This window comes from Numenius arquata, chromosome 23 (genome assembly GCF_964106895.1).
Source record: "Numenius arquata chromosome 23, bNumArq3.hap1.1, whole genome shotgun sequence".
NCBI classification, from domain to species: domain Eukaryota; kingdom Metazoa; phylum Chordata; class Aves; order Charadriiformes; family Scolopacidae; genus Numenius; species Numenius arquata.
Window position 1 is genome coordinate 7,590,145 of NC_133598.1, and position 27,438 is coordinate 7,617,582.

At 61.3% G+C, this 27,438-nt stretch overlaps 3 protein-coding genes across 5 annotated transcripts; all 3 read right to left on the reverse strand.

The window, feature by feature from the left end:
- Positions 1–185: 185 nt before the first annotated feature.
- On the reverse strand, positions 186–13,775 carry RAB5C (RAB5C, member RAS oncogene family). 3 transcript variants are annotated; one of them, XM_074162692.1, is made up of 6 exons: positions 13,695–13,775; positions 4,134–4,378; positions 2,936–3,087; positions 2,549–2,671; positions 1,770–1,863; positions 186–1,368 (listed from the first exon to the last, which is right to left on the reverse strand). In XM_074162692.1, the coding sequence occupies exons 2-6, from the start codon at positions 4,297–4,299 to the stop codon at positions 1,253–1,255; spliced, it is 651 nt and encodes a 216-aa protein (XP_074018793.1). In that variant the 5' UTR covers positions 4,300–4,378; positions 13,695–13,775; the 3' UTR covers positions 186–1,252. The 3 variants fall into 3 exon arrangements, with proteins under 3 accessions (XP_074018793.1, XP_074018794.1, XP_074018795.1); XM_074162693.1 differs by having other exon boundaries at positions 4,134–4,305; positions 13,695–13,758; XM_074162694.1 differs by lacking the exon at positions 13,695–13,775 and having other exon boundaries at positions 2,936–3,047; positions 4,136–4,299.
- Positions 13,776–14,419: 644 nt separating this feature from the next.
- On the reverse strand, positions 14,420–24,351 carry KCNH4 (potassium voltage-gated channel subfamily H member 4). Its single transcript, XM_074162684.1, has 15 exons — positions 24,276–24,351; positions 21,372–21,605; positions 21,110–21,241; positions 20,780–20,910; positions 19,585–19,828; positions 19,190–19,347; positions 18,622–18,829; positions 18,237–18,431; positions 17,762–17,961; positions 17,126–17,375; positions 16,819–17,033; positions 15,713–15,760; positions 15,258–15,625; positions 14,887–15,145; positions 14,420–14,812 (listed from the first exon to the last, which is right to left on the reverse strand). The coding sequence occupies exons 1-15, from the start codon at positions 24,349–24,351 to the stop codon at positions 14,420–14,422; spliced, it is 3,111 nt and encodes a 1,036-aa protein (XP_074018785.1).
- Positions 24,352–25,340: 989 nt separating this feature from the next.
- Positions 25,341–26,385, reverse strand: HCRT (hypocretin neuropeptide precursor). The gene is made up of 2 exons (XM_074162979.1): positions 26,365–26,385; positions 25,341–25,781 (listed from the first exon to the last, which is right to left on the reverse strand). Exons 1-2 carry the CDS (start codon positions 26,383–26,385, stop codon positions 25,341–25,343), a joined length of 462 nt encoding a protein of 153 aa, XP_074019080.1.
- Positions 26,386–27,438: the final 1,053 nt, after the last annotated feature.

A 27,438-nucleotide genomic window follows, 5' to 3' on the forward strand; every position in this document is an offset into this window, starting at 1 on the left:
TGGAGGGAGCCCAGACGGGGCAGGGGTCTGGGGACAGCCCCCCCCATTCCTCCTGCCCACAGCAGAAACACACCCCTATGGAACAGCTGGGTGTCACACACCCCACAAGCTGCCTCCAGCACAACTGCTGTGCTCTGCTCCGCTCCCCTTCTGGCTCGAGCTGATTAAGAAACATGAACATTGCTGATTGTGATAGGTTTATAAAAATTATTATTTTTTTTTTTTAATCACACAAAACTGGAGTTTGTGATGAAGACTAAGTTGACAGTTCCTCTTAAACACCAGTGTGCATGAGACATTGCATTAGGCACTAGGCAGCAGCCAACATCAGTTAGAGTCTGGCAACAGAAGCCGTTTTAATACCTCCCTTCACACTGTGTGGAATTACAGGCTTTTGCAATACATATTGTTTCCATGGACAAGTCATCCGAGGTTTCCCCCACCCCACCTCTGTACATCAGTAAACCATGTGTATTCACACTAGAGTAGGGATAACAACATTAGTGGCATCACAACCATCAAAAAAAGGACAAATTTCTATACAAGATCTTTGCAAAAAGTTGCAACAGGATTAGTGCATTACGACAGAACCGGAGATAGAAAAAAAAAAAAAAAAAGAGTTGGCATGCTAGAGTCCAACACAAATAAAGACAACAGGCAGCTCGTTGTATGTACTATATTGACAAGATACTGATTGGTTACATGAAGAAACATACAATACAAAATACAGAAGAAACCAGTTTTGCTTCCCTCTGCCCCACCCCAGAATACTCGTAAGTGATTTGGTCAATAAGTGGCTGAAAAGCCAGAGTTTGTCACTCTAATGCTACAGTTTAGTGGTTGTTCTAGGCGTTTCATACTGGTATTAGCCTTAGCTTTTACACACGGGTCATTTTAAACAAGGCTGTCTGGTCTCAGTATCCCTTTGTTTCCAATAGTGAGCTACAGAAGGTGGGACCCGGGCGCTGCCCCCCGGGAGGAGGAGCTGCCGGGCAGACACCGGGCCACGCATCCACCACCACCAGCAAGAGGGAAGAGCAGAAGTTCATATATTAAAAAAGTGACTTAAGACTTAGAATTGAATTAGTATTTGTACAGAAAGGTGCCAGGTGGAAGAACTCCCTCCAGCCTATGATCAGAAAGGGATGGAGAAATCACAGCGGCCGCCGGCGCAGCCGCTCTACGGTAAGTGCGATTGTTAGCGTGGGTTCCAGTCACCTCATTCCAGGGCTCCGTCGGCGGGAGCGGCTGCTCAATTGCTGCAGCACTGGCTCCTGCTGGGCTGACTGCTCTCCTGAAGGTCCACCACCCGATTCCTCCCTGCGCCACCAGGAACGTTCTGCGGTTCATTTTTTGGCAGTTTCTTGGCTAGAAAGAGAGACGATGCCAATGGGCTCCGTGACAGAGGCCAATCTCCCCAGCGCAGCCCGGGCTCAGCCCTGCTCCAGCCCAAGCCCTCCCCTCTTTGTGGGCCTGGGCAGCGCTGGCAGCACCAGTACAGCAAACCACCCTACTTCTAGTCCCCGCTGTCATCAATCCTGCTCCTTCCTCACTCACCCCCCCAGATAAAGGGAGAGGGAACAGGCTTTGCCGGGCAAAAGGAAAAAGCCAAAACCCCCAGGGAGTGACCATTCACAGAACCACAGCAAACTGGTCACAGACTCCAGTAAGAGCTTCCAGACCCTGGCTGATGGGAGCTCCCAGGGTTCCCAGCGGGCTGCTGGCGCCCAGAGCCACTCCAGCCACCCCCTCTCCACGCAGGCTGTTACCTATTGCCATGAAGATTTCATTCACATTCATCGCTGTCTTTGCCGACGTCTCCATGAACAGCAAGCTGTTGTCATCTGCGTATGTTTGTGCATCCTACAAACAAGGACATCAGAGCGGTGACAGCACCCTGCTGAAGGGAGGCCCCAGCAGCCTGCACACGCTTCACTCACCGGACAACTAAACACCGAAAACACCCTGTCCCACCCCAGGCCCGACATCCCGCCCCATCCCCTGGCCATGCCTGGGGGCATGACCCCTGCCAGCGCTGCAGGGCTGGTGTCCCAGTAGACACAGCGTGTCCCCAGCAGCACAACACCATGCACTTTGGTGGTCTGGGAGAGCAGCGCATGCTGTCAGTGTGGCACCAGCAACCCTGGGCAGAGCTCTGAGATAAGAGCACCTCCTCCACAGCCTGCCTGAGACGAGGCAAGAGCTGCAAAAGCAGAGAACAAGCTGGGAATGATCCTTCACGTGTCTTGTATCTAGAAGATGCCGTTTTGGACACTGCTGAAAGCAACCCCAGACAAGACCAGAGATAGACACTTGTGCTCTGCAGGCCTTATTTCCCCACATTCATCATAATTATTACCAACAAGAGCTACAAGTGCTATGGAAGGAGAGCATGAGAAAGGCAATTCCTCTGCGAGGCATCCCGGGGTCCTCAGCAGCAGAAATCTTGACTTCCACTCCCCCTCACGGAGCCACCCTCTCCCCCACCTAAGCTAAAAGCTGCTTTCCTGACCCACTCAGGTAAGAACTGCTCTGGATTCCCACTCACCTGGAAGTCCACAGCTCTCTTGGTAGCAAGGTCTGCCTTGTTTCCTGCTAGTGCAATTACAATATTGGGGCTAGCCTGCCTCTGCAACTCTTTCACCCAGTTCTTGGCTCGTACAAATGTGTCCTGGAAGCAAACAGGAGGCAGCAGTCAGGAAGGGCAGCCCCTTATTAATCCACAGTGAAGATATGATTAGAGCAAGTCTTTCCTGTAAGCAGCGTTCTGCCTCTGCAGCACTTTGGAGCAGGATCCTTTATCAGCCCAGACAGCCTTGGGCAGGACCCAGGAAGAAACTTAACAGTTTTCAGGAGATTCTGCTCCTCAACTCTCCCAGGGCACCGAGGGGAAGCAGCAGCCGCCCCCCCGACCCTCAGCCCCCGTGGTACTCACTGTGTTGGTGATGTCGTAGACAACGATGGCTGCCTGGGCCCCCCGGTAATACATGGGTGCCAGGCTGTGGTACCGCTCCTGGCCCGCTGTATCCCAGATTTCAAACTTCACCGTTGTGTCATCCAGGCAGACCGTTTGTGTCAGGAAGGCAGCTGGAAGAAAAGGTGCATGTTTGCCTTCCCTCCGGCCGCAGAGCCCCTGCGGCGAGTGCCAGGAGCTCCAGGCAGTCCTGCTTTTGCCTGGGGGCCAGCAGAAGCTCCTGACAGAGGCCAATGCAGTGCCACTTGCTGGGGGAGTCACAGCTCCGCTCTGCCATCTAGCTCCTTGCACACAGGAACCCAAGAGCCACCACACAGCCAACAGGAACATGGCTGTGAGAGCCCAGGCAGCAGATGGCCACCAGAGCAGCTAGTCCCTTGCCCAGTGGCCTCCTCTCCCTGCGTCGCCAGGATCAGCTTTGGGGAGCACCCCAGTGCCAAGGCACTGAACTCAGCCCCGTTACACTGCACTCCCCAGTTTAGCAACTGGTTATTTTCTTGTTCCAGCGAGTACAAAACCACACATTACACCTGGGATAAAGGCAACCAGCCTCAGGTACAGCCTGAAGCAGAACAGCAGAGCCCACACAGCCCTCTGCAGCACAGCATTAGGCTCCACTTGCCCATCAGCTGTAATTACAGCTCTACTAACTCCCCACACGGGTTACTATGGGGATAAATCAAGCCTTTTCTCAGTACACACCTAATATTGCTGCCCAGAGACCCGGGTGCTGACTGACCTTTGATTGGCGACACCATGTTAATGACTTCAAGCTAAAGAACTACTAGATCTGAAAGAGCTGTGGAAGTAGTTAACAGTATTGGGCTAGAAACAACCCTAAAATCCCAGGTCATGGTCTGAAAAGATAATTAAGGGCTATAAACGCTGGAAGCCTCAGTTCTAATTAGGAGGAATTCAAGCACTGGAAGTGACAACGCCTTGGAGGCAGCGTGCATGGTTGCCATAGCATCATTCTCTGCTGTGCTGATCTTCACACCAACAAACAAGTGGTAACCCAAGAGGCAAGGCATTAGCTGCTTGGCTAGTTATAGCAAGAACTCCACACCAGACTGAAATCACTGTTTTTACTTCTGATACCCCCAGACTGCATTAGTGAGGTGGCATCCTCCAGCCACGGGCCTCTGGAGTTGGCACTCACCTCCAATCGTGCTCTCCTGGTACTCGTGGAACTGCCCCTTCACGAAGCGCAAGACGAGGCTGGACTTCCCCACTGCCGACTCTCCCAAGAGGACAAGTTTAAACTGGCAGATTTTGTTTCCAGCGGCTGGTCCGTTCGGTCGAGCAGCTCCACCTCGACCTGCCATGGTGGCCTAAGTGCAGGAGTGCCAAGAGTTAAGGATGCTGTAGGTTCTGCACCGGGATCCACCTGGAGGCAGGTTGCAACTGGAAGAAGAGGTGAGAGTTAATGACACACTCCTGGACCTGCCGTACCAGTTCTGGAGGGTGGGTTTGATCTGCAGCCACCATCAGCACAGGCAGATGGTGACTCCTTCCCACAGTGGAAAGTTATCCCCTGCATGCACCACAGCACATCGGGCAGGTTCTGTCCGTCACCAGCTCCTTCAGCAGGATCTTGAGTCTCCCGAGCCCCCCTGGAGAAAGGGTACTGGTGACACAAGCTTTCCCCCCCACACCAGTAGGCCCTCCAGCACTCCCACTATGCATGGACATTGCACACACCTTGCTAGGGTGAGGCAGGGAAAGAACAGCCAGCACCCCAACTGGTGTTATTAGAGCTTCGTCTATTAAAACAACAATTACACAGTTCATGGAGGTAACTGAGGTTGACCTTTAGCTCCTTCCTCCTCCCCGAGTTCACAAGGCAGCAGCTCGGGACTACAACACCATACAGAGATGTGCAAGTGCCACACGTAAGCCGTTACGGGAAGCGGTTCCGTGTGTCAGTCCCTCAGGTCACAAGGCACTCGGACAAAGGGCCCTTGCATTGCTACGCACGCAGCCAGCACAGGAGAGGCACCCAGTAGCAGCCCCTCTCTGGGCACGGGCTACATATGCAGAGACCCCCAGCAGCTCTTCCCACCCAACAAGGGGCTCCACAGCTTGGTCCAAACACAGAGGCACCACCAAATGCTTCCCACACCCCATCCCAGCTGCCTTATTCCCCTTATCCCACATCATTCCAGGCCACCAGGCTACTGGCCACATTCTTCATGAGAAGGTCCTTCAGACCCAGCCTCGCTGAGCAGCACAAAGAGGCAGCATCGCCCCTGACCAGAACTGCCACCCCACCTCCCCAGCACCTGAGCTCTCGAGCTGTGCGGAAGCCCAGAACCATGGTGAGAGCAGCAGGACAAGCTGTCTGACATCCATCACCAGCCACCAGGGAAGTCTCGGTGCCTCCCTAACCACTTCTCAGCTGCACACAGGGAACGGGAGCGCTTTCAGTTACACAGATTTAGGCATATTTCCTGTTCTCATCACAACTCCCACTTCCTGTCAATGAGAAATGCTACAACTGATTGCATCTGCACTTTCCCTGCACAACCCAAGCTCCTTGTTGACAGGGACAACTGCCAAAAAAAAAAACCAATCCCCCAAAAGCCAGTTTCTCCTTGTTCCCAGTGTACCCCCAAGGAAAGCCTGGGTATGCTCAGAGCACACCCAGCAAATACCAGATTCCTATGAATAAGCAGCTTAAAGCAAGTTAAACTGGGCCTGAAGTGGAGCAGCACATGCAGTGAACAAGACTCAGCACTGAGGTTCACCAAAGAGGGTCTCAAACACCAGCTTTCCAGAGCAAAGCAAAGTTTACATGCTGTGAGGAGACTTTAACTATGGCTCAAGTTTCACTCAATTCCACAGTTTGATAGGAAACCTCCAGCCGTTTCAGCCTGAGCGCTCGTCCCGAGGGACAGCCCATCATATCATGGCTGGAGAACCTTCCAGCTCTCCAAACACAACAGCACTTGAGCACACCCTGACCGACAGACACTCAGATCAAATTGTGGCCAGGGGGCAAGTCAGAACCTCCTGTGAAGCGAGTGCTGCTCACTGAAGCCAGCAGGTGGGGAAGAAACCAGGAGGAGTAACTTCAGTGCAGGGAGATGGTCCCACAGCCTGGGCTGTGCAGAAGCCCTTGATCCGAGCAGCCCACCCAGCCTTGGGTTCCGTCAGTGGAGAAGCTGCAATTCGGAGCCGGGTCCCTGCAAAGGCCAATAACGGAGTCAGCACCCCCCCACGCCTCTCCTGAGGAAGGACACTTGCTGTTTTGACAGGATGAGAAGTCTGATAAGCAGCAAATCAGCAATTTGTTTCGCTGGGCAGTGAGGAAGCAGCATTTCACAGCTCTGGCCAGGAGCAGCCTGGTTACCCCCAGACTGGAGGGGCACACCAGCAGCTCAGCACCGCTACCAGCCTGAAAAGGTTCCCACCTTTTAGAGTTTCTCCTCTAACCAGCGTTTGCAAGGGAACTGCTTTTGCGGGTTTAACCTCGTATTCATTACCCAGGGCAGTCCATCGGCAACCCGTAAGCTCTGCCACTGTTTCAGACTAACGTTCTGCACATTAAATGCCACGTGAATCATCCTCCGCTGAGTTATGAGCTCCTGAAACGTGATAGGGGTGATTCCCAGAGCAAAACAAGGAAATGAGCCTGTTGACATCCTCAAGTCTTAGCCTGACCTATATTTCACAGATCTCCATTCATTTTGCCATCTGGTTGTGCCACATGAACTCACACAGAATTAAGCAAGCGTGTCCTGCATCCAGCTTATCCCGGAGAGCTGCCGATCAGGGCAAGCAGTCAAGCAGCTACAGCCTTTGACCACTTCTAATTATGGAAAACCTGATCATCATCTGAAGATGGTTTGAAGTTTGGCTGCAGGACATCATGATCACCCGAGAAGCTGCCAGACCTTTAGGGTGCCTGGTGGAGTTTATGCAGTTCCGATGACCCCAACTGCAGCCATCCCACTGGGGGTCTCAGGCTAAGAACCTACACAAGATCAGTGACCAGCTCAGCATTGCTCCTGATGTTCACAAGAGACCAAATAACTGAAATTGAAATGACAACCAAAGCTGTAGCCAGCGAGGACTCTCCATTGCAGGAGGATGAGTTTTTGCTAATGCCAACACCTTTGAGGATTTCTACATTCCTGCCAGGAACAGAACTCTGCTGGCTTCTGAGGGAACAGCCGGCTGAGCCACACAGCCCGGACCAGCCCACCCCACTCAGCAAGCACCGCTTTGAGAAACAGGGGGTGCTCTGGGCTGAACAAAGCCGTCTCCCACGCTTGGGGGGCTGCTCATCCCTGTTTCCAGTAGAGGGGCTGGGACACACAGCCCTCCCCACTCCCGGGAGAACATGGACATCCAGCCACAGGTCAGACCGAAACAACAACAGCGACCCTGGGCAGACCAGAGAAAGCAGCTGAAGCCACAGCTTGACGTACGAATTCAACAAGTCAAGACCATGCGATGGGAGGATCTCATAGGCTACTCATGTAATCAAGATTAACAAGTATTAATTTTCCTGCTAGCTGCTTCTGACGTGGAACTCAGCAGCCTGGGATGGCACCAGCCCCACAAGAAGGCAGGAGCTGGTTTGTTTGCTGGCCCTGCCCGTCTCCTGCCCACTGAAGCGCACGCGGGAGCTCTGCGTCACACAGGCAAAAGTACCCGGGTTTTTCTTGTAAACTCCAGGAACAGCCTCTCCTCTGCTTTGAGATCAAAGACAAGTCTCAGTGCCGGATGCTGCCCAACAGCCAAGCACTCCAGGTCTGTCACTTTTGCAGTCTGTACTCCTCCCAACACCTTGCCCGTTTCCCAGGATTTGCTGCAGGGGCTCATACACTCCCATGAGGATTGAATTCAGGAATTTGAGTGCCCTACACAACAAAGCACACGCCAGCACTGCTGCATTCCCAGCCTACCCAGAGGAAAGCAGGTCTCCGGAGCTGGCAGGATGCTCGAGAATAGCACAAGAGCCCGTTTCAAACGAACCAGCCCAGTACAACACCCCAGTCCCCACCGGGCGATTACTGTCCGATCCCTGTGTTAACCCCTGCATGAGAACGGCTTTACAAGCCTCCCTGTCGCAGGGAAGCTGGTAGTTTAAGGTGCCAGAAGTTACAGAATCTGATATTTTTGCCCTGCGCTTACCCAGCAGCGAGGACTACTCTGAAAGCTGGCGGTATTTAGAAACCCAACCCTGACGAGTCTCTTTACCCAAGAGCGCTGCTTCTGCTCCCAGCTATGCAAGAGGCCATTTCACTGGGGATTTCTTGGCTTAGAATCAAAATACTCAAGACAAAAGCCCCAGTGAAGTATTTATCTTGTTAAATAGCTGACAGCGTTACATGAATTTCTTGGCAAACCCACCCCTGAAGTTATGGAGCGGTTTTGCTTCACCTAACACCGAATGGGCAGCGAGCCACCGCCAGCAGGAAGCTTCGCTACCTCACTCTCACCCAGGGCCGGCAAGCCAGCCCTGGGACCCAGAGTCACCAGCAGCTTCCACCAGCAGGACCAGCAGCAAGTGCGGGACCCACCACAGCAACACACAGACCCCCCAAGCCCAGAGCAGCAGAGCATGGAGCCTCAACCCGATTTCCCAACACATTCGTATGATTAATAAGAACAAACTCTGAAGGCCCTACTGCAGCAGGGCCCACACCACAGAGGAAGGAATAACAGACCCAGCTCCTACCCATGAGACGAACCAGGGAACAGACTCAAAGTACAGACCCCAGTCCCTCTGCCCCATAAAGTCTCATCAATTTTAATACTTCATCTTTCTACAGACAACACGCACTTCCCTCCTCAAACAAAGAACACTCAGTCTCTTGATCAGTCAGGCTGTAACCTGGAGCTCCAGTAACAGCTCTGAACTGGGGAACTGGTCACTGCAGTTGTCAGGAGCTGTGCTACAGCCTTAAAATACAGACTCACGGCCCTAAACCAGCTCAGAGAGCCCTTCCAGAAGTCCTCCTGCGGCTGTCACACCACTGTAAGTTAAAGTCACAACTTCTCTGTAGAGTCTCTTTAGAATGTGCCTCCCAAAGATTTGGGCACACTCATTTTAATTTAGAGGTAAATAGGACTTACATTGGCAAAGAGTTAAATCCCTTTTTGTTGGTAGCTATGAGTAGAGTAGAATCTGCAACACCAACTCCTTTTTATGTTTTTAATCTGTTCCCTGACATCTGCAGAGCCACGGCCTCCAAAGCAGCCCCAGCCACCGGCTGTTTTCCAAAACAGCTTTTTCACAAACAATTCTATCATCAGAGATTTCAAGGCCACTGCCCCACAGCTCCCACTCGACCCAGCGTGGCCAAGCTGGCAGGTCGGTATAAACGCAGCCACCCCCAGCCCAGACCTCCCCAGCCCCCCCCAGAGCAAGCTGAAGCCTTGTGAAGGCCAAGCAGAGTGAGATGGAGCCATCTTCCTCCTGTCCTCTCTAAAGCTGGGCTAACAAAGCCTTCAAGGCAAGGCAAACCCAAGAGGAGAAACTGCAATGAAGGCCAAGTCTCTGCTACTTCTCATGGCCCACTGAGGCTGCTGCCCAGTGCTGAGCACAAGTGGCCAAACCGAAGGTCTGACCTGACCAGGCAGCGTCACACGTGGACAAGACACCCTGACGCTCCGATCCACCCAGAACATCGTCACGGAAAGCTGCTGCTCAGTCCGAGCCCAAGTCTCACTTGCTGGATGTCCCCTGCTGGAACCAGGCAAGTCAGCTCTAAACCTGCCAGGCAACTCTGAAGCCAGGGACACCCGTGCACCCTACAAGGCTGATCCTTTGGAAGATGAGGCGCAGGTCACAGCCTGCATGACCCAGTCAACAAGTGCAGGACTTCAGCCAAAGGGAGTCACAAGCTCCCTCAAGCCTTCCTCCAGCCAGTCCAACCATCGCAGACACGCCCCGCAGAGGGGTTTCCCAGGTGTGTTATCCTTTAGCAGGAAATCTTGAAAATGCCTCATGAGGTACACAGACATCACAGTTACTGATGCTGCCTCCAAGCTACAGCTTTTTAACACTCAAAGACAGTTGACCGGGTATCAGCACAAGCCTCATTACCGTGTTGGTCACACTGGCAGCACAAGGAAGTTCCATGCCTAATCCAGTGGGGGTTTTAATTCTGCAGAGTAGTGTGACTAATTGCTTTTAAAACTGCAGTTAGTGTCCTATTAGATCACCGCAGCCGAACAGGGAGACTTGCGGTGAGGGCAGGCTGAGGCACTGTGCTTCTGCCTGGCCCCGTATCCCAGGAAAGCAGCGGGATAACACTGGAACTCAGGTTCCAGCCAGAACCACCGAACCCCCCGTTGTGTTGACATGATGCAAGTGAGGCCACACCAGATCTGAGCGACAGAAGACCTGTAAATGCAGGCTGTCAGCACTGCTTTGGTCAAGCTCTACTGACACACTTGCAAAGATTGCTCTAAAAAGAGTGGAATGAGAAGTGGCAGCTTTCTACCGAGCGTTATCAAGGCACAAATTGCAGCAGAACACTTCTGTGGGAGAGTTTTGCATCCCCTTCATTTCACATCATCTTCTCAGCAGCTCCCTCTTGGAGGCCTTTCCTACTAGTAGTTACCCCCGATACTGCAAGAGCCCAGTCCCATTTCATGGGGAACGAGGCACGGCCAGGCTGAAGGAGTGGCTCAGGAGTGCAAACTGAACAAAAGCATCAAGTTTTTAATTCTGCAGGCAAGGTTATTTTAACGCCTGTTCCTGATACCGTCCACTGCTCAGCACCCTCAAAAGACATCTGACCAGATGTCCAGCAACACGCGCCTTTAGACAGCACTGGCTACTCTGGGAACAAGAACGCAGGATCAATAACAATGCAAAGCAGAAAACTGCCATCTTCACTGCAAAAGAATCAGTGACCTTCATGATATCTTTTCCAGACGGCACAAAGATCTCTTGCTTCAGGCAGCTCCTTATTTGGAGCTCTACCAAATAAAAGCAAACATGAAAATCAGTGTTTTCTTATCTGTTTATGTAGAACTACTCCAGCAGTTCATTCCTGTGCTCCAGGGGAGGAAAGTGCTCCTGTTAGGACTTTAATTAAACTTTATTCCTCCCCGATACTGTCACTTGCAGGAAGGTTCACTGTTCCTGGCTCGCGTTCGGAGTGTTACTCTGACAACTCCACACAACTTGCATAAGAGGACTTCAAACTTCATACCCCAAGGGAAGGAAACAGCTGACTCCGACATTTCTACATTCTCCTCTCTTTTAAGTACGCTGACCGAAATACTGTGGGCTACACCCACTTCATTAGAAGCGTTCCCATTTCATTTCCTGTGTCTGAAAGCACTTGGCATTCTTTCCCCTTCCCTTTGCAGGGAGATGCCATGAGCACCCTCCGCTAAACACACGCTGGTTTGAGAAGTTGGGACCAAGAGTTAATGACCAGCCGGGCCCAGAGCAATTCTAGAGCTGATCCCTCTCAGAGGTTTGCTGTGATGGAGATAATTCCACTTATCACAGCCATTAGATTTGGCCCAGCACACGAGGTACGAATACATTACTGGACAGTTGTGTTTCAGACACTGCCTGATCCACTCCTGGTTTCACAGTAAAGCAAATGGACCTAAACCCGACTGTTCATAGTAAAACTAGACCGATGTTTTATTGCACCTTATTCACAGCCACACACCAAGTTGGCCTCCCCCTTACTGCTCTCTGGCAACTTAAACCCCTCTTCCAGAGCCCCATCTCATCTCCTATACTGCTCCCTCACCTGAAGGGGTGTCAGCACCTCCTTAAGCAGCCTCAAGGGACCCACCCCTTAAAACACGGGTCAGCTACATTAGCCTCCAGAGGTATTGCTACGAAAGCAGTTGACTTTGGGCACACTATTGAGACTGAAGAGATGTCCAAGATACCGAATCCAAGCGTTGCTCTCCTTAATCTCACAGCTCCCTACAGACTTGTGCTTTACCTGCTCTCCTCACTCCGAGGACAATAACAGTGATGTTGTCCTGTAGCTGCCTACACACACACTATTCTGAGTTCTTCACCTGTTTCAGTCACAGTTCTTTCACCTTATTATCCAGTTAAGCTGAAAAAAAAAAAACACAGAAAAAACACCTTTTAGAGTCAAGGCAGCAGCAAATATTAATGGGATATTCCAAGAAAGTTCACTCAGACAGCATGGCACGTCAGGCCAACATGAATCAGTATCATTCTTTTTTTGGTCTCAACCAAGCTTCAGAGTCCTCCCCTCAGAGCCGGCTCAGGAGCCCTAGCGTGGTGCAAAGTGGAATTGATGTCATGCTGTAAGCAGAGCAGCTCGAATACATGTTGACCCATCACACAAAAAGCTAAGAATAGTAGATGCGAGTCGTTCCACGTAAGACTTAAAATAGTACCTCAGTGTAACTCTCTTCCCTCTTATTTCCTTACACGCCTGGAAACAGTCAAGGTCAGAACTGCGATGGCCACATACAAAAGCAACAAGCTAAAGGTCAGCTGAGATGGGGTCAACACTGCATTTGGTCTCGCTGGCAGAGCCGGTGACAGCGAGAGTCACAGTCCACAGAGAGCAACTATGACTGTCAGGGCTCCTCACAGCCCCCACCCAGCCCCAGGAGCTTTAGCAGCTCCTTGAACATGACCAGAAGACAGTATGGGCAGCTTTCCCGGGATTCAGCACTACAAACCTGTTGCTCACAATCACATTTGCACTACTGGCCTCTGTGGGATCTCAGTTTACAGGCAGTGGCTGCTCCCACCACGCTGAGGCTCAGAGGACACCCTTGCACCCGAGCGTGCCCGGGCTTCCTTCCAGACACGCTACAAAGCATTCTTGCAGACTCTGTGCCTCATTCAAGAGCCTGCAGCACCACACAATTCGCTTCACAAATGCCCCATGGGGGGCACAGGGGCTGTGCCTGTCACCAGCAGCAATGCAGAACAGTCTCCATTCCCCTAGAAGCTATTTTCAGTGGATAAACCCCCGTCCTTCATTTCAGCAGCTCTCCGCTCGGGAACGCGGCCGGGCTTCCAGAGTCTCTGTTCCCGCTCCAGTAGCTGACAAACTACAACTAAATATTGTACCACTTCTGTCCTTACAGGTGCCACGCCTTCCCCAAATTCCATTTAACTGTCACACAGTCATCGCTACAAGAGGCACAGAGGCGCTGGGACACAGCGGCGGGGCCGGGGCAACACACCGAGAGCAGCACCGGTACCGGCTGCTGAGCGAGCCCTTCCCGGTGAAGGGAACTGGCCCGAAGGAGGCTCAGACCTGCGGCTCCGCGGTGCCGACGTGACGTTCTCCTCGAGCCTGAGGCCGTCACCTTTGACGTGTGGATCTCTCCGTCCAGCACGGCGCCCGACCAGGCCGGTACCACCCTCCGCCGCTCCCTCGCCTCGCCAGGGCCGCCAGCGGGACCGGCCCGCCCGGGGCCCGGCGCCGGGAGGTTTATTTCGGGCAGCCCCGAAGGCCGGCACCCCCCGCCCCGCTCCACACCCCGCCGGCCTCGCCCCGCTCCGCTCACACCGCGGGGCCCCCGGCTGCCTTCCCCCCACCCCGGCCGGGCTCCCGGGGAGCCGGGTCTGCGGCGCACGGGCCCGGTGGAGCCGGAGCCCCAGGGCAGGCACCGCCCGGGGCAGGGCTCGGCACCGAGCCTTGCCGGACCCCGCCTGCCCGGCGCCCCCACAACCCGGCCCTGCCGCGGCGGGGCGGGACGAGAGGGCCCCGCCACCCCCGGCCCCACTCACCGCCCGGAGCGCCGCTCCCCCCGCCGCAGGTGAGTCTCGCAGGCCCCGGCCCTCACTTCCGCCTTTACCCGTTCCGCTTCCGGATCCGCCCACCCCTTCCGCTCCCAGCCCGCCGCCCACAGGCAGCGGCACCTGTCGATCAGCCGCGCCCCGCCCCGCGGTGGCTCCGCCCCCTCCCGGCCGCACGCCTCACGTGAGGTGGGCGGTGTGACGTCACTGCGCGCCCGGCGCGAGGGCCGATGGGAGCTGTAGTCCGGAGGACCGGGATCCCCGCGGGTCCGGGAACGGGGGAACCGGCGCGGGGGCGGGGAACGGGACGGCGGGAAGAGACTCACCCGGAGCCGGGGCTGGAAAAATAGAGACTTTATTTCCCATTGGGGCGGGGGCAACGGCATCACCGGGGAGCCGGCACCGCGGGGCCGGGCAGGAGCCGCCGCGACCCCCCGGGGCACCCGCCGCAGCGCCCCGCCGAGCCCCCGAACAGTCCCCGCGGGTCCCGGTCCCGGTTGTACAAAAGCCTCCGCGGGCAACGAGTATAAAACCGTATCAAAATCCCTGCTGGTGTCGGGCACTGCCCCCCCGGGCCCCCCCCCCGCGCCGCCTCCCGGGGGGTCCCGGTGAGCGGGGGCAGGCGGGAGCTGGCGTCTCCCGGGCAGTGAGGCGGGCGGGGCGGGGCGGCGGGCGAGGGACCCCCCCCGGGGCGAGGGTCCCCCGGTGCCGCGGGGTCAGTGGGAGCTGGCGGAGCTGGAGCGGGGCTGGGGGTGGGCGCGGGGGCGGCCGCCGGCGGAGCAGCCGGGGAAGGAACGGGCGGAGCGGGGCGGCAGCGAGCGGGGCGGCGAGCCCGGGGCCGGGCGGGGGTCGGGGCCGGGGGTGTCCCCCCGCGGCGGGCAGGGTCCCCAGGGGCCGGCGGCGGCGTGGGCCGAGCGGCTGCGGAGCGGGCAGCGCTGGGGCGGGGGGCTGGCGGGGGGGGGGGTGCGGGAGCGGGGGGGCGCGGGCGGGGGCGAGGGGGGCGGCGGGGGCCGGGGGGGCGGCGGGGCGCCCAGGCGGCCCTGGAGCAGCTCCATCATGCTCTGCAGCTCCCGGCCGAGGTGGGAAACCTCCTGGTTGAGGTGGGTGATCTGGAAGAGGGGGGACAGCCGTGAGCCCCGGTGGACACCCCCGGCCCCGCGTCCCCCCTCGGCCCCCGCCGCACCTCCTGGTTGAGCCTCCTGATGTTCTGCTTTATCTCCTCCGCCTCCATGGCCAGGGCTGGGCCGCCCGCCTCGGTCCCTGCCAGGGAGGACACGGCCGGTGGCGGAGGGCTCCCCCAGCTCCGCAGCCCCCCAGCCCGCGCCCCGGGGGTACTGGCTGTGGGGGACCCCCTCGCCGCGCTCTGCAGTGGGGCGTCCACATCGAAGGAGAAGGTTTGTGGCTCTGATGTCTCCCCGTTGTCTTCAATCCCGTCCACAACTCTAGGGCAGGGAGGGGGTGAGATTTGGCCATCATCACCCCCTCGCCCCTCTGCCCCATCCCCAGTGGCCTCCCACAGCAGCGGGACGAGCCACTGGCGTGTCCCACCCTTACCTGGGGCTGAGGTCTGGGGGGCCGTAGGCGTGCAGGGAGGGGATGAGGAGCTTGGCCGGTCTCCTGCCCGTGACGCCCTCCTGCTCTGGGAGCCGGGTGTCCCTCCGGCACTGCGGAGAGGGGCTGCGGCCCCGGCTGCAGTGGGCCGGGGAGCGGCAGTTGCGCCGCAGGGCTGAGATCTGGCACAACTCATCGCCCAGGAGGCTGCTCAGGGAGCCGCGGCGCCCCGGGCTGCTCAGCTGGGGCAGCAGCAGCTTGCGGCGGGTGACAGCGGCGGGCGAGGGCTGGAAGACCTCGTCGGGCTCCTCCTCGTCCTCCAGGATGGAGGGAAGGGGCTTCTCCGGGGTGGCACCGCTCTCTGGACGAGGCTGCAGGGAGGAGGTCAGGGCTGGTGCCCACAGAGGTGCCAAGGCCGGGCATGGCCACCCCTGCCCCGTCCTTCCCCCTGGACAAACCTGGGGTGCCTGCGACAGCCGTGGGGACCGGGAGTAGCGGCAGAGCCCCTGCGGAGAGAGAGAAAGTGGTGGCTCAGTGGCCCGTGGGACCCTGCACGGCTCCACGGGGACCAGCCACATGCAGACACAGCCCCGGGCACGTGCCCACCCACTCCCCACCTTGGCATGGAATTCTCCCAGCCTCTCGGTGCCCCCCCGGATGGCCAAACCTCCCCTGGCACCGTGTATCAGCCCCGTCCTGGTTAGCCCTAGCACCAACCGTCACAGCTCCTCGCCTGCTCTCCATCCTCTGCTGCTCTCATGACACTGATGAGCTGCTTGGCCTCAGCCTGCGTGTCCCAAGCCAGAACCACGGCTGAGCCCCAGTTCCCAGCCCTGGCTCAGCCATCAGAGCATCAGCTCCCCTGGGCATGTGCCGCCGGCCAGGGGAGGGTGCACGGGGCTTCCACAGGACCTGGCAAGCTCCGTTTGCACCCACCCACCCTTGGTTTATTTATACCCCTCCTGGGCGATGGACACGTTGGGGTCTGGTAGGATATCTGGGATCTAGAGAGTGACTTCTTGCCCCACCTCTGCAGGGCCTGGGGGCGCTGGGTGCTGGGAGGGGGGGATGCTCTGGAGAAGCCCCCGGCTGCTCAGTGCCAGCGCAGCGCCAGCAGCAGAGCCGGGGGAGGAAAAGCACTGCAGAGCTATTTCTGCAACAGAACATCCCCCCGGCTGCCGGAGTCGGCAGCGTGACTAAACCCGGCAGCCCCCAGCGCTGCCTCCTGCGCACTTGGGGGGGCCATGCTCCAGCTGCCTGTCCCGCCATGCCCCCCAGTCCCCTTCACCCCATTTCCAAGCCCTCCATCTGCCTCAGACCCTGCATCGCAAATGCTCTTGCTTCCAGTTCCCCGGGCTGAAGGGAGCTGAGAGGAGCCGGGACGGGACATACCTGGGTGGCCAGGGTGGCTCAGCCGCAGCCCCTGTCCCAGCCACAGAGCCTGGGGACCGTGAGCGGGGAGTGCACAAACTCCCCTTCCGTGGCCGTGGGGAGCCCCAGCCCTGCTCCGGTCTCCGGGTCTGCGAGGACGGGAAGGGGCCTGCGAGGGAGGACACGCACCCACCTCCATCTCGCTGCCCTCCCGCAGGTTGAAGGTCAGGTCCTGGTGGATGTCTGCCGAGAACTTGCTGGCGTACTCGGGGTAGAGCTGCAGCACCTCGCAGAGCCCCCGCAGCCCGATGTACTGCAGGTCGCAGTAGGTCAGCGCCTTCACGTCCGCGTTGGTCTTGATCACCCGGTCCGTGCTGCACAGGTCGGCTCCGATCAAATCCCCTTTGCCTGCAGGAGGGGACAGGGGCAGGCAAGCAGCGTGAGCCCCAGCTGGGCAGCAGAAGGGGCTGGGGGGAGAGCCCTCGCCGCCTGCCCCTCACCCAGGATGGCCAGGACCACGTTGTCCTTCAGCACCTCGAGGGAGCCGGAGCAGACGAAGTAGTTGGCCTGCAGCGCGTCGCCCTGGCGCAGCAGGTACTCCCCCGGAGCGCAGAACGAGGTCTTGATGTGGAGGGAGAGGGAGCGCAGGCAGCCCCGGCTGGCAGTCTCGAAGATTGGCAGCTGCAGGATGTCCTTGTTGAGGTGCATGGCCACGTCCGCCCGCAGCTCGTCAGGGAAGTCGTGCAGCAGCTGGGGAGAGTGGGGCTGGGGTGCGGGTGGCGAGGAGCAGCCCCCACACACAGCCTGACAGCCCCGGGGGGCACATCCTGCTCCAGAGCGGAGCATCTTGCTGCTCGGCTGCCTCAGCGGAGCCCAGCAGTCCCGGTTGGCAAATGCGGGCCAGCTCTGGCCATGGAGGGGCTGCCTCTGCTCCCCCTGCCCATCCCGCTCCCCGTGCCGGCAGGAATCTGCCCCAGACCTGGCACACAGCTCTGGTCCCTCCAGCAACGGGGCACGGACATGTGCACACACGCACGCTCACACACACACTGGCCCTGCCAGCCCCATCACCCCAATGCTGGGTGCAGGACAGGGGGCTGGAGGGGTCCTGGCCCAGCCCAGCCAACACCTCCTACCTCGTTGGCGTCGATGCCGTTGTTGACCGACCAGGTGGTCTGGAAGTACTCCAGCATCCTCTGCTTGAGCTGCTGGGGCAGGCGGTGGACGCGGATGAAGTCCTTGAGGTCCTTCATGCGAGTGTGGTAGAGAGAGCGGCGAGAGTACATGCGCTGGATGATGGCGGTGACATTGCCGAAGACGACGGCGTGCATCAGCGCTGGGGGCCAGGAGGGCAGCGTCAGGCCCCCTGAGGGGATGGCTGGGTGGGGGCTGCGGCATACAGGGGTCGGCGCTCTGCCCCCTCCAGCAATGTGGGGCCGAGGGGTGCAGCGCGGGGGGCTTCTCCCCTAACCCCAGCCCCAGGGCTGTCCTTCAGGGCATACGCATTCATCCCCCCCCCTACCCCAGTACCCTGCCCAGGTACCTGCCGCACCCCCTGCTCTGGCAGCCAGGGATGAAGCCCCCCAAGCCCTGCCCCACTCCCCGCCTCACCCCCGATGAGCATGGTGCAGATGGAGAAGATCTTCTCGGCGTCGGTGTTGGCACAGACGTTGCCGAAGCCCACGCTGGTCAGGCTGCTGAGGGTGAAGTAGAGGGAGGCGATGTAGGCGCTGCGGATGGAGGGGCCCCCCACCGAGTTGTTGATGTAGGGAGCCTCCAGCCTCTTGCCCAGCTCGTGCAGCCAGCCTGCCAAGCACACCCGGGGGGTTAGCGCTCGTGGGGGGCTCAGCACAGCTCCCCTCCCTGCCCCGGCCTCCCTGTGTCCCACCAGACTGCCCTCTGCTTGCTTCCTCTCACCAGTGGCACGGAGGGAGCCAGGCATCCTGAGCACCCCTGACCCCACGCAGCCCCCCGCACCCCGGCAGCCCCCGCTCACCGATCTCCCAGGTCTGGGGGTCGTTGCTCTCCATCTCCTTGCGGCCGATGACGTACCAGATGCAGGCCATCCAGTGGGCCAGCAGCGCGAACATGGACATGAGCAGGGTGAGCACCATGGCGCTGTACTGCGAGTACCGGTCCAGCTTCTGCAGCAGCCGCAGCAGCCGCAGCAGCCGCACCGTCTTCAGCAGGTGAACCAGCGAGGTCTGGGGAGCGGGGCAGGCAGGTGAACCCCTTGGAGCTGCAGGCACGGACACCCCCCCACCCCTCCCCGCGGCAGGGACCCCTCAACACACCCCACAGCTGCCAGGAGGGTTGTGGGCTACAGGGCCAGCTGGGAAGAGCTTGTCCCCAAGCAGCCTTCCACCATTGAGCCTTCCACCACTGTGCCCAGAGCCCAGCGGGCAGCTGGAGTCACAGCTTGTGAGGTCACCGAACCCCCCTGGGAGATTTGGGGTGCTGCAGAGGGGCAGGGAAGTGACCAGGGGAGCAGGCAGCAATGGCTTTGCCAGTCTGCCTGTCCTGCCCAGCCACACCTGTGTGCCCCCGGCTCACCAGGCACTCACCACAGTCACGTTGAAGACGTAGAGTAGATCGAAGGGCAGAGCAGCGATCAGATCCACGAAGAACCAGGTGGCCACGTAGTGGATGCAGATGGAGCGGGGGTCGTACACCACCTGGCCCGACTGGCTCACATACGTCGTCCGGAAATTCAGGATGATATCTGCCCCGGGAGAGCAGGACCAGCCCTCACTGCCCCCGCCGTGGCCGGGGGAGCTGGGCTGGGGTCTGTGGCCAACCTGGGTCCCACTCTTGGGGTACTCGGCGCCAGCAGCAGGGGCAAAGTGATGCCCGCTCCCCTCTCCGTCACCCTTCAGGACCTCTCCTCCAGCCGCATCCCTGCCCCGCTCAGCCATGTCCCCAGTCCCACGTGGATGCTCGGCCCTGGGCACAGACCTACCCAGGATGAAGAGCATCTCCACGGCGATGTCGCTGACGATGGTGCTGCGGGCGGCCGAGAGGCTGTCCTCTGTCCCCGTGAAGCAGACGTTGTAGGGGACAGTGATGGCCACGTAGAAGGTGGCCAACAGGATCAGCCAGTCCCAGAGGGCCTTGAAGATGCTGTAGTGGAGCAGGATGAAGCGGGACTTCTGCACCGAGGCCACTTTGTACTCGGGGATGGACGGCTTGTTCTCAAACACATTCTGGAGGAACAAGCAGCAGGGTGGCACACGGGTGGCACAGGGGCCATCCCACAGGTGGGGGGAAGGCCACCACAGCCCCCCCCTCCTGAATCCTGCTCGCCTGGGGTGATGGACACATTTCCAATAAGACACGTGGGCTGTGCAGAGGTCACCCTCAGAGATGGGCACAGAATGCCCGATTACGGCACATAAATTAACACTATGCTAATGCTATTAACAATAATCCACTGGCACCACCAGCTGCTGCCCAGAACCATCCCAGGTGCCAATTCGGGTGCTGGGGCAGAGCCACCCCCTCCCTCTGCAGGGATACAGCACTGCTGGGGGGCAGCGAGAGCCCAGCCTGGGTGAGGGGAGAGCGGGGTCCATCCCACTCAAGCCCCCATGACTCGAGACTGGACCCCCCTGCCTGCTCGCCAGCTCTCGGCTGGTGACAGACCCCTGCCCTGGCCCCACATCTGCCCATCGCTGCGGCCATGCCTGGGGACCTGGGGCACCGCAGCTACGCGAATGGGCTGGCAGAGAGATGACACCGCTCCCTGCTGCCGCTGGAAGCCCCGCTGCTGGCACCCGCAGCCTGGTAACGGCGCTCCCCGGGGCAGCACAGCCGTGCTGTGAGCGAGCGGCTGGGTTTGCCTGACAGCAAACGTGTGAGGAGAGACACAGCCCTGCGAGAGCTGCCAGAAGATCTGTTCTCCCCACAGCAAGCTCTAGGCACCCGCTGGTCTCTCTCCTGCTGCCAACAAACCACATTTGCAGCCTGGGCTGCAGGGGACAGAGGGCTTTCCAGTGTCTGGGGGGGCCAGTGAGGTGCATGCATGGGAAGAGCATCCCAGTGAGACTGGGCTCTGCTGCAGGGCTGGTCCCGGGAGAGCCGCAGCGCTGCCAGCCTTCCAGCAGCCCCAGCCTGGGAGGCACCGGGCGAAGCTGAGGGCTCCCCCAGGTCCTTACGCGGTTGATTTTCATCTCGCCGCCACGGTCCCTCCGGGCAAACTGGCTGCCGAGCCGGTGCAGCACCGTCCGGCCCTGCCTCTGCGCCACCCGCAGGTGCGAGCTGCTGGGCTTCTTGCTCCTCTGCTTCTCTGAAGCCAAGACACACTGGGTTAGTGGGAGGCTGTGGCACTGCTGGTGCAACAGAGCAGGGGCTGCTTCGGGGACCCCTCCTTGCACGGGTGCACAAAGGCAGGCAGGACCCAGCAGGGAACCAGGAGTCCCTTTGCCACATGTCCACTGTGCACACCACTCCCCCAAACCTGTCCCCATCCCTCAGCCACGGCTTACCTTCCTTCTTGTCACCCAGGTGGCTCCTGCCCCGGCTCTCTGTGATGTCCTTGAAGGAGAAGAGGAAGAGCACCACCTCCCCCTTCTCGTTTTTGATGGGCATGATGTCCAGCAGGCACCAGAAGGCAGTTCCTGTGTGGAGGCGAGGGGTGGTGAGGGCAGGGCAGCCTCCCTGCTGCTCGGCGGCTTCACCCAGGGGCCGGCACGGGGCTGAGCCCCATCTGGAGCCGCGGGCAGGGACCCGGCCCCATGCACCACTCACCACCCTTCTTGTAGAAGCAGACCTCGGTCTGGTACTCCTGCCTGCCGTCCAGCACCTTCTCGATGCGCTGCAGGACGGGCTCACTGGTCTCGGCCCCATAGAGGAAGCGGCAGCTGCAGTTTTTCTGCATGACCTCGGTGCGGGCAAAGCCGGTGAGGTCGCAGAAGCCGTCGGAGCAGTAGACAATGGGGAAGCCGCGGTGAACCTGCGCGTTGGCCAGGATGAAGTTGCTGTCTGAAAGGAGACACAGCCACCCCTGAGCGCTCAGGGCCACCCTGGGGGGCTCAAAGGAGAACCGAGCCCTCCCGGCCCCCCACAGGTCCCTCAGGGAAGCAGAGCCAGGTCTCCATCTGGCTGCCCCAAGCTGCTTCCAGAGCTTGCTAACCCCCTGCCCTGTCTCCCCTGAGGCCCCATCCTGGGCAGGACCCCAGCCCCATGCACAGGAAGGGGAAGGAGCCCAGATCCAGCTGCTGGCTCCCATCACTGGAGCCGTGATCCCGAGCGAGGCCATTCATGCCTCCCCCTCGCCATCTGCCGCTCCCACCTCCCACCAGGGCTCAGGCAGCTTATCCGGAGCAGCGGCAAACCCGGCCGGGTGCTGCTAGCCCAGAGCAGAGCAGGGTGTCCCCAGCCCTGACACAGTCTTCAGCCCGTGGAGCCCCAGCCCAGCACCCCTGCACCCCCTCAGCCCAGGCTGCAGGAGCAGGAGACGTGATTTGCCCCCTCTGACAGCACAGGAGGGGACCCCGCAGCAGGTCACAGCCCCTGTGCACCAACAGCAGAGCCGTGACAGGGCAGCACGAGCAGGACAAGGGCAGAGGAGGTTGTGGGAAGGAAGAGATGGCAGCCCTGGCACGACGGGGGTGCAGCGGGGCTGCCACAGCACAGCTCAACCCAGGATTAGCTTGGAGAAGCAAAAATAGCTTGGAGCTGTGACTAAGGCCAGATTTTGGCTCTGGGGAGCCAGGATTACGGCATTGTCCAGGATGTGTTATTAGAAAAGAAAAAAAAGGGGCTTGCATTTGGGAGCAGCTCTGCTGAGAAGGGTAAAGTAGTATTATGGGGGGCTCGGCAGTCCCCTGCCACAGTGGCCAGCTTGCCTGGACAGGCACCCTTGGGCCCAGTGGGCAGCGGCTGCCTGGGAGAGGCAGGGTTAATTCGCACGGTGTATCACTGCGGCTAAAGCCCCTCTCCATGGCAGATAAAGCCGATAAGAGACACATCAAACCCGCAAAGCCAGGCACTGTTTAAAAGTGCCTGGGAGGCGGCTGGCGCAGCTGCAGGCAGGATGCTGTGGGGTGCTGTGGGGAAAATCCCCTCTCCCCAGGGCAAATTCCCAGGGCTTTGCACTGGGTCACTTCAGGCAGCTCCCACTGGGACCATCCTCCTCTGAGAGCCGGATCCAGCCCTGGGGAGCCCAGTGCCAGCAGAGCTGGGGACACCAGTCTCTGCTGCCTCCAGGGGCTTTGCAAACACCACAGCAGAGCTGGGGACTCCCCTCAGCTCAGGGGCAGGGGCACGTGGAGCCTGGTGCCATGCTTGGCCTCTGCCCTTGCAGAGGGACAGTCGTAGCATCACCAGTGTGAGGCACATGGGGCTCTGCCCTGGCACCTCGGGCTGCGGCTCGGCCTGAGCTGGGGAGCGCTGAGGGGGCTCATGCCTCATTATGCATTGCCATCTCAAAGGTAACATCCCAAATAAGAGCTCCTATGGGCAAACAACACCCTGTGTCATCTGGGATGCTCTGCATCACACCAGGCCAGGAGCCAGCCCAGCATCACGGCCAACACATGCCCCAGGGGTGCTCCTGGTGCCCCGATGGTGCCATGGGAGGTGACTACAGGTCCCAGTGCCATCTTCATGCTGGTCCCTCCCAGCAAGGTGAGAGAGATCCAGCCCTGCAGCCAGCTGGCCCGAGAGGACCCTGCTCCAGATGATTTGGGGGAAACTGGGGTCAGCCCCGAACGCGACCTGTCCCCGGGTGGCTGCATGGTGCCAGTGGTGCCAGAAGCTGGCACGTGGCACTCCGGCATGATCCCCTCCCCAACATGCCAAGGCCTTAATCCATCCTGACCCCAGCACACGGACATGGAGGGGAGCCCAGCTCCCGGAGAAACACCAGAACCTCCAACCATAGGGAGTGGCCCCAAAACAGCTGGTGCTGGGACAGCACAGGCCCTGCTCCCCACCCCTGCCAAAACACCCCTCCAACCGGTCTCTGCCTGGCCAGGGACTGTCCCCAAGCGATCCAGAGCGTTGCTAACGGGGGGCTGCCCTGTGCAGCACCGGGGCTTCCCGGGAACCCCACCATGTCTCTCGCAGCAGCCTGTGTGCCGCGGAGGTGACAGGCACGGGCTGCGCCCCACGGCCGCCCCCTGGCTCCGGGGGACCCTGGCACCGTGACCCAGACTTCCCCTTCCCGGGACAGGTCACCGCTCGGGCAGGGGTCGGGACAAAGCCGGGCCCGTGGGGGCTCCCGGGACGGCCAGGGCGGGGTGAGCCCGGCCGAGCCCCCTCCCCGGGGACCCCCCTGCGCCCCGGCCGGGGATGGGCCCGGGGCCCGAGTGGCCCCTCCCGCCGCGCCCGGGATCTGTCCGTGGTGCTGAGCGCGGCCGCGCCGGCACCGAGCGCGGGGAGCGCCCCCCATCCCCGCCGGACCGCGGGGGTTGCCCGGGACACGGGGGACACGAGAGGTCCCGGAGCACCGAACCCGGACACGGACACGGGGGGTCCCCGGGTCGGCGCAGAGCGCACGGACGGTCGCGCCCCACCGAGCCGCGGATGCTTCTGTGCCGGCACGAGCCCCGGCCCTCCCCGCCGTTTCCCGGGGGGCAGCGCCTCCCCCTGCCCGCGCCCCGCCGTGCCCAGCGCGCACCCTCCCCGCCGGCCCGGCCCCGGTCCTACGTGTGCCATCGAAGCGGGTGGCGATGGTGTCCAGGAAGGTGTTCTGCGGCGCCAGCAGCCCCTTCATCACCGGCATGGTCCCGCCGGGCCGCGGGACTGCGGCCGCGGGGCTGGGATCCGCCGCCGCCCCGGGCCCCTCCGCAGGTGCGGCCCCGGCGCTGCGGGTGATGCCGACTCGGCTCGGCCCGGCCCTACCCGCCCGGGACTCCCGCCCCGCCCCCGCCCCGCCTCGGGCCCTGCGCGCCGCCGGCACCGGGAGGGGCCTCGGCAGCGACGGGCACCGGCACCCGCCCGGGGGCAGGTCGCTCTGCCCCGCGGGACACCGGACCCCTCGGCCCCGGAACCTGCTCGGCACCGGCCCTGCCGCACCGGGACGTGCTCTGTACCAGCCCGCTCAGCACTGAGAGGCAACGGCGCGCACGGGGTCCGTGGAGGCTGGGAAGGGGGCAGGACGCGGCGTTCCCGGGGGTTCCTGCCGTGGAACACGAGCCCCGGCGCTCGGGGACTGCGGGGCAAGGCCGTGCCCTGCGGGACCCCCAGAGGGGCACCCAGGGGTGACAGGACTCAGACAGAGTCCTCCCAGGACCTTGCGTGGGAACGGGACAGTGGGAAGGCAACGGGTTGGGGTGGAGGTCAGGGAACTGTGGCCACGAGAGGGTCACCAGAGGCTCCCTGGTGCTGTGGCAGGGGACGCTCTGAGCCTTTTAGGGGGGCTTCACAAACACCCCCCACTCCCGGGCAGCCTGGTGGAGGCTCGGTTCTCCCCAGTTCTGGTCCTGCATCCACCCAGCCGGGCCCGCACACACCCCCAGTGCGGGCACCGCAGAGGAAGGCACCAGCCTCGCTGGCTGCCTCCGTGCAGAGCCGTGCCCCTCCGGCCCGTCCCCAGGGAGACAGCAGAGCCGGGAAACGTCAGGCTACCATTTATTGTAAAAGGCCAGCGGTGCCTGCGGTGCCCTGCGCAGGCCGGGGCCGGGAGGAGGTATGTAAAAGTGCTATTTACACTCAGCTCCGGGGGCCCTCCCCCCAGGGATCCCCCCTCCGCTCCCGCTGCCCCCACCCCGCTCAGTAAAAGCTCTTGGCAGCTCCCTGTGCCTGGCTCTTGGTCAGGTCCTTCCCCGAGTGTCCCTGGCACTCCCTGGGGCCGGCGGCCGCGCCCCGCAGCGCCGGCGTGGGCGGGGGGTCCGCGCCCCCGGGGCAGCCCGAGGCGCCGTGGCAGGCGGTGCCGGGGGGCTCCCCACGCTTGCCCATGGTGAGGATGCCCGCGGCGTGGTTGCCGGAGCCGTGCAGCAGGCGGTAGAGCCGGCTCTGGAAGGCCGGCGGGACGCTCTTCCTCTTGCCCAGCGTGAGGATGCCGGCGGCGTGGTTGCCCATGCCGTGCAGGAGGTCGTAGACGCGGCAGGAGCAGGTCTTCTGCCGGCAGCACTCGGGCGGGCTCTGCCGCGCGGCGGCCACGGAGCCCAGCAGGAGCAGGAGCAGGAGCAGGAGGCCCGCAGCCCGCGGGAGCTGCCGGGGCGACGGGCAGCCTCAGCGCGGGGCAGCCGGCACCGCCGGAGAGGGGGGTCCGCACAGCCCCGAGGCTGCCCCCCCGCTCCTGCTGCCGTGCCCGCCGGTGTCCCGGCTCCCGTCCGCCCCGCTCGTCCCCGCTGCCACGCGGGTGCCCCGCTCCCGGGGCGCACCCGGAGCGTCACCCTCCGGCGCGCTGGGGTACGGCCACCATCGCACCCCAGGGAGCCGGGAGTGCGGCTCCCCGCGCCCCCTCAGCCCCCCCAGTCACGGCCCCCACCCCGCGCTGACCACAAGCCGAGTAGCTTGACCACCACCGGGCAGCCGCGGCAAACACCGTCCCCGGGTCGCCGAGTGCCACGGGACGAGCAGCGATGGCACCCACGCGTGGCACCGCGTGTACCACCCGCCCAGCGCCCTCCCGAGGAACCCGCGCGGGGCTGAGCCCCCCGAGCGGCTGCTGGCCACAGTCGGGGATCCCCCGGGAGGAATCGGCCGTGCATCCCTGCTCCCCCCGGCCCCCCACCCCGGCCTTCCCCGCCGCTGCCCTCCCGGTGCCGCGGCTGCAGCCCCCTGGCCCCACCTTGGCGCTGGGCACCTCCATCCTTCCCGGGGTCTTCAGGCGGCCGAGCGGCGCTGGGGCATGTCCCGCACAGAGCCCCGCGCCGTCCTGCCGCCGCCGCTGCTTTATAGGGCCCGGCACAATGGCGTGGCCAAAAATACCGTCGGGGCCGGGCGGGAGCGGCCGGTCTCCGGGAGACCGGGGCTGGATGCGGCCGGTAGCCCGGAGACTGGCCAGGCCTTTCCCCTCATTTGCAGCTCCTCATTGTGCGGGAGCCGGCGGGCCGGGCGCGGTGGCCAGGGCGCGTGGCACTAATGAGGCCCTAATTGCCCACGGGCCCCGCGGCCGGGCCGGCACAAAGGGGCTGAAGGGCAGCGCTGGGGAGGCGCCGGTCCGCTCCTGGCGGCCCTATTAGGCTAATTACCTCCCCGAACAAAGAGGCGCCGGCAGCCGCAGGCTCCGTGACGTGGGAAGCCGTCACCCTGCGCTCGGCCGGTGCCAGGGAAGGGATGGTGCCGCAGCGTCCCCGTCCCCAGTGCCACCCTCCGTCCCCTTTGGTGACCCCATCCCGCCTGGGAGGGAGCAGCAGGGCGCCGGGCTCGCTCTCGCACTTTTTATAACGCTCCGCAGCCCCGGTCCGACCCCAGACCGCCCCTCATCCCTGGCCCGCGCCGGGGCCCCTCGCCCCGGGGAACGAGCCCCGACGTTTTCCTGATGTCAAAAGCCACATCCGCTGCCCAGGGTGGTCTGAGGCGGCACCTCCACCCGCTGCACCCCAGAGACACCCGGCCCCTCTGCACAGCGGGGGCTGGGGACGCCAGGAAGGGGAAGGGATCCGCTGCCCCGCAGAGAGGGGACAAGGACCGGCCAGGACCCTTCCCGCCAGGCAAGGGCTGGCGAAGGCAAAACCCGCGGCCCTGGACAGGGGCAGCCCCCAGCTCCGGGGCTGCTTTTACAAGGGGGATCGGGCACAGTAGGCTGTGGGGCACATGCACACGGGCACCGTGGTGCCAACATCCCCACCGGCCCCGCGGCAGGACGCTTGCTCCAGAAGCGGATGGGGGGGGGGGGGGGGGGAAGAAGGATGGATAAGTC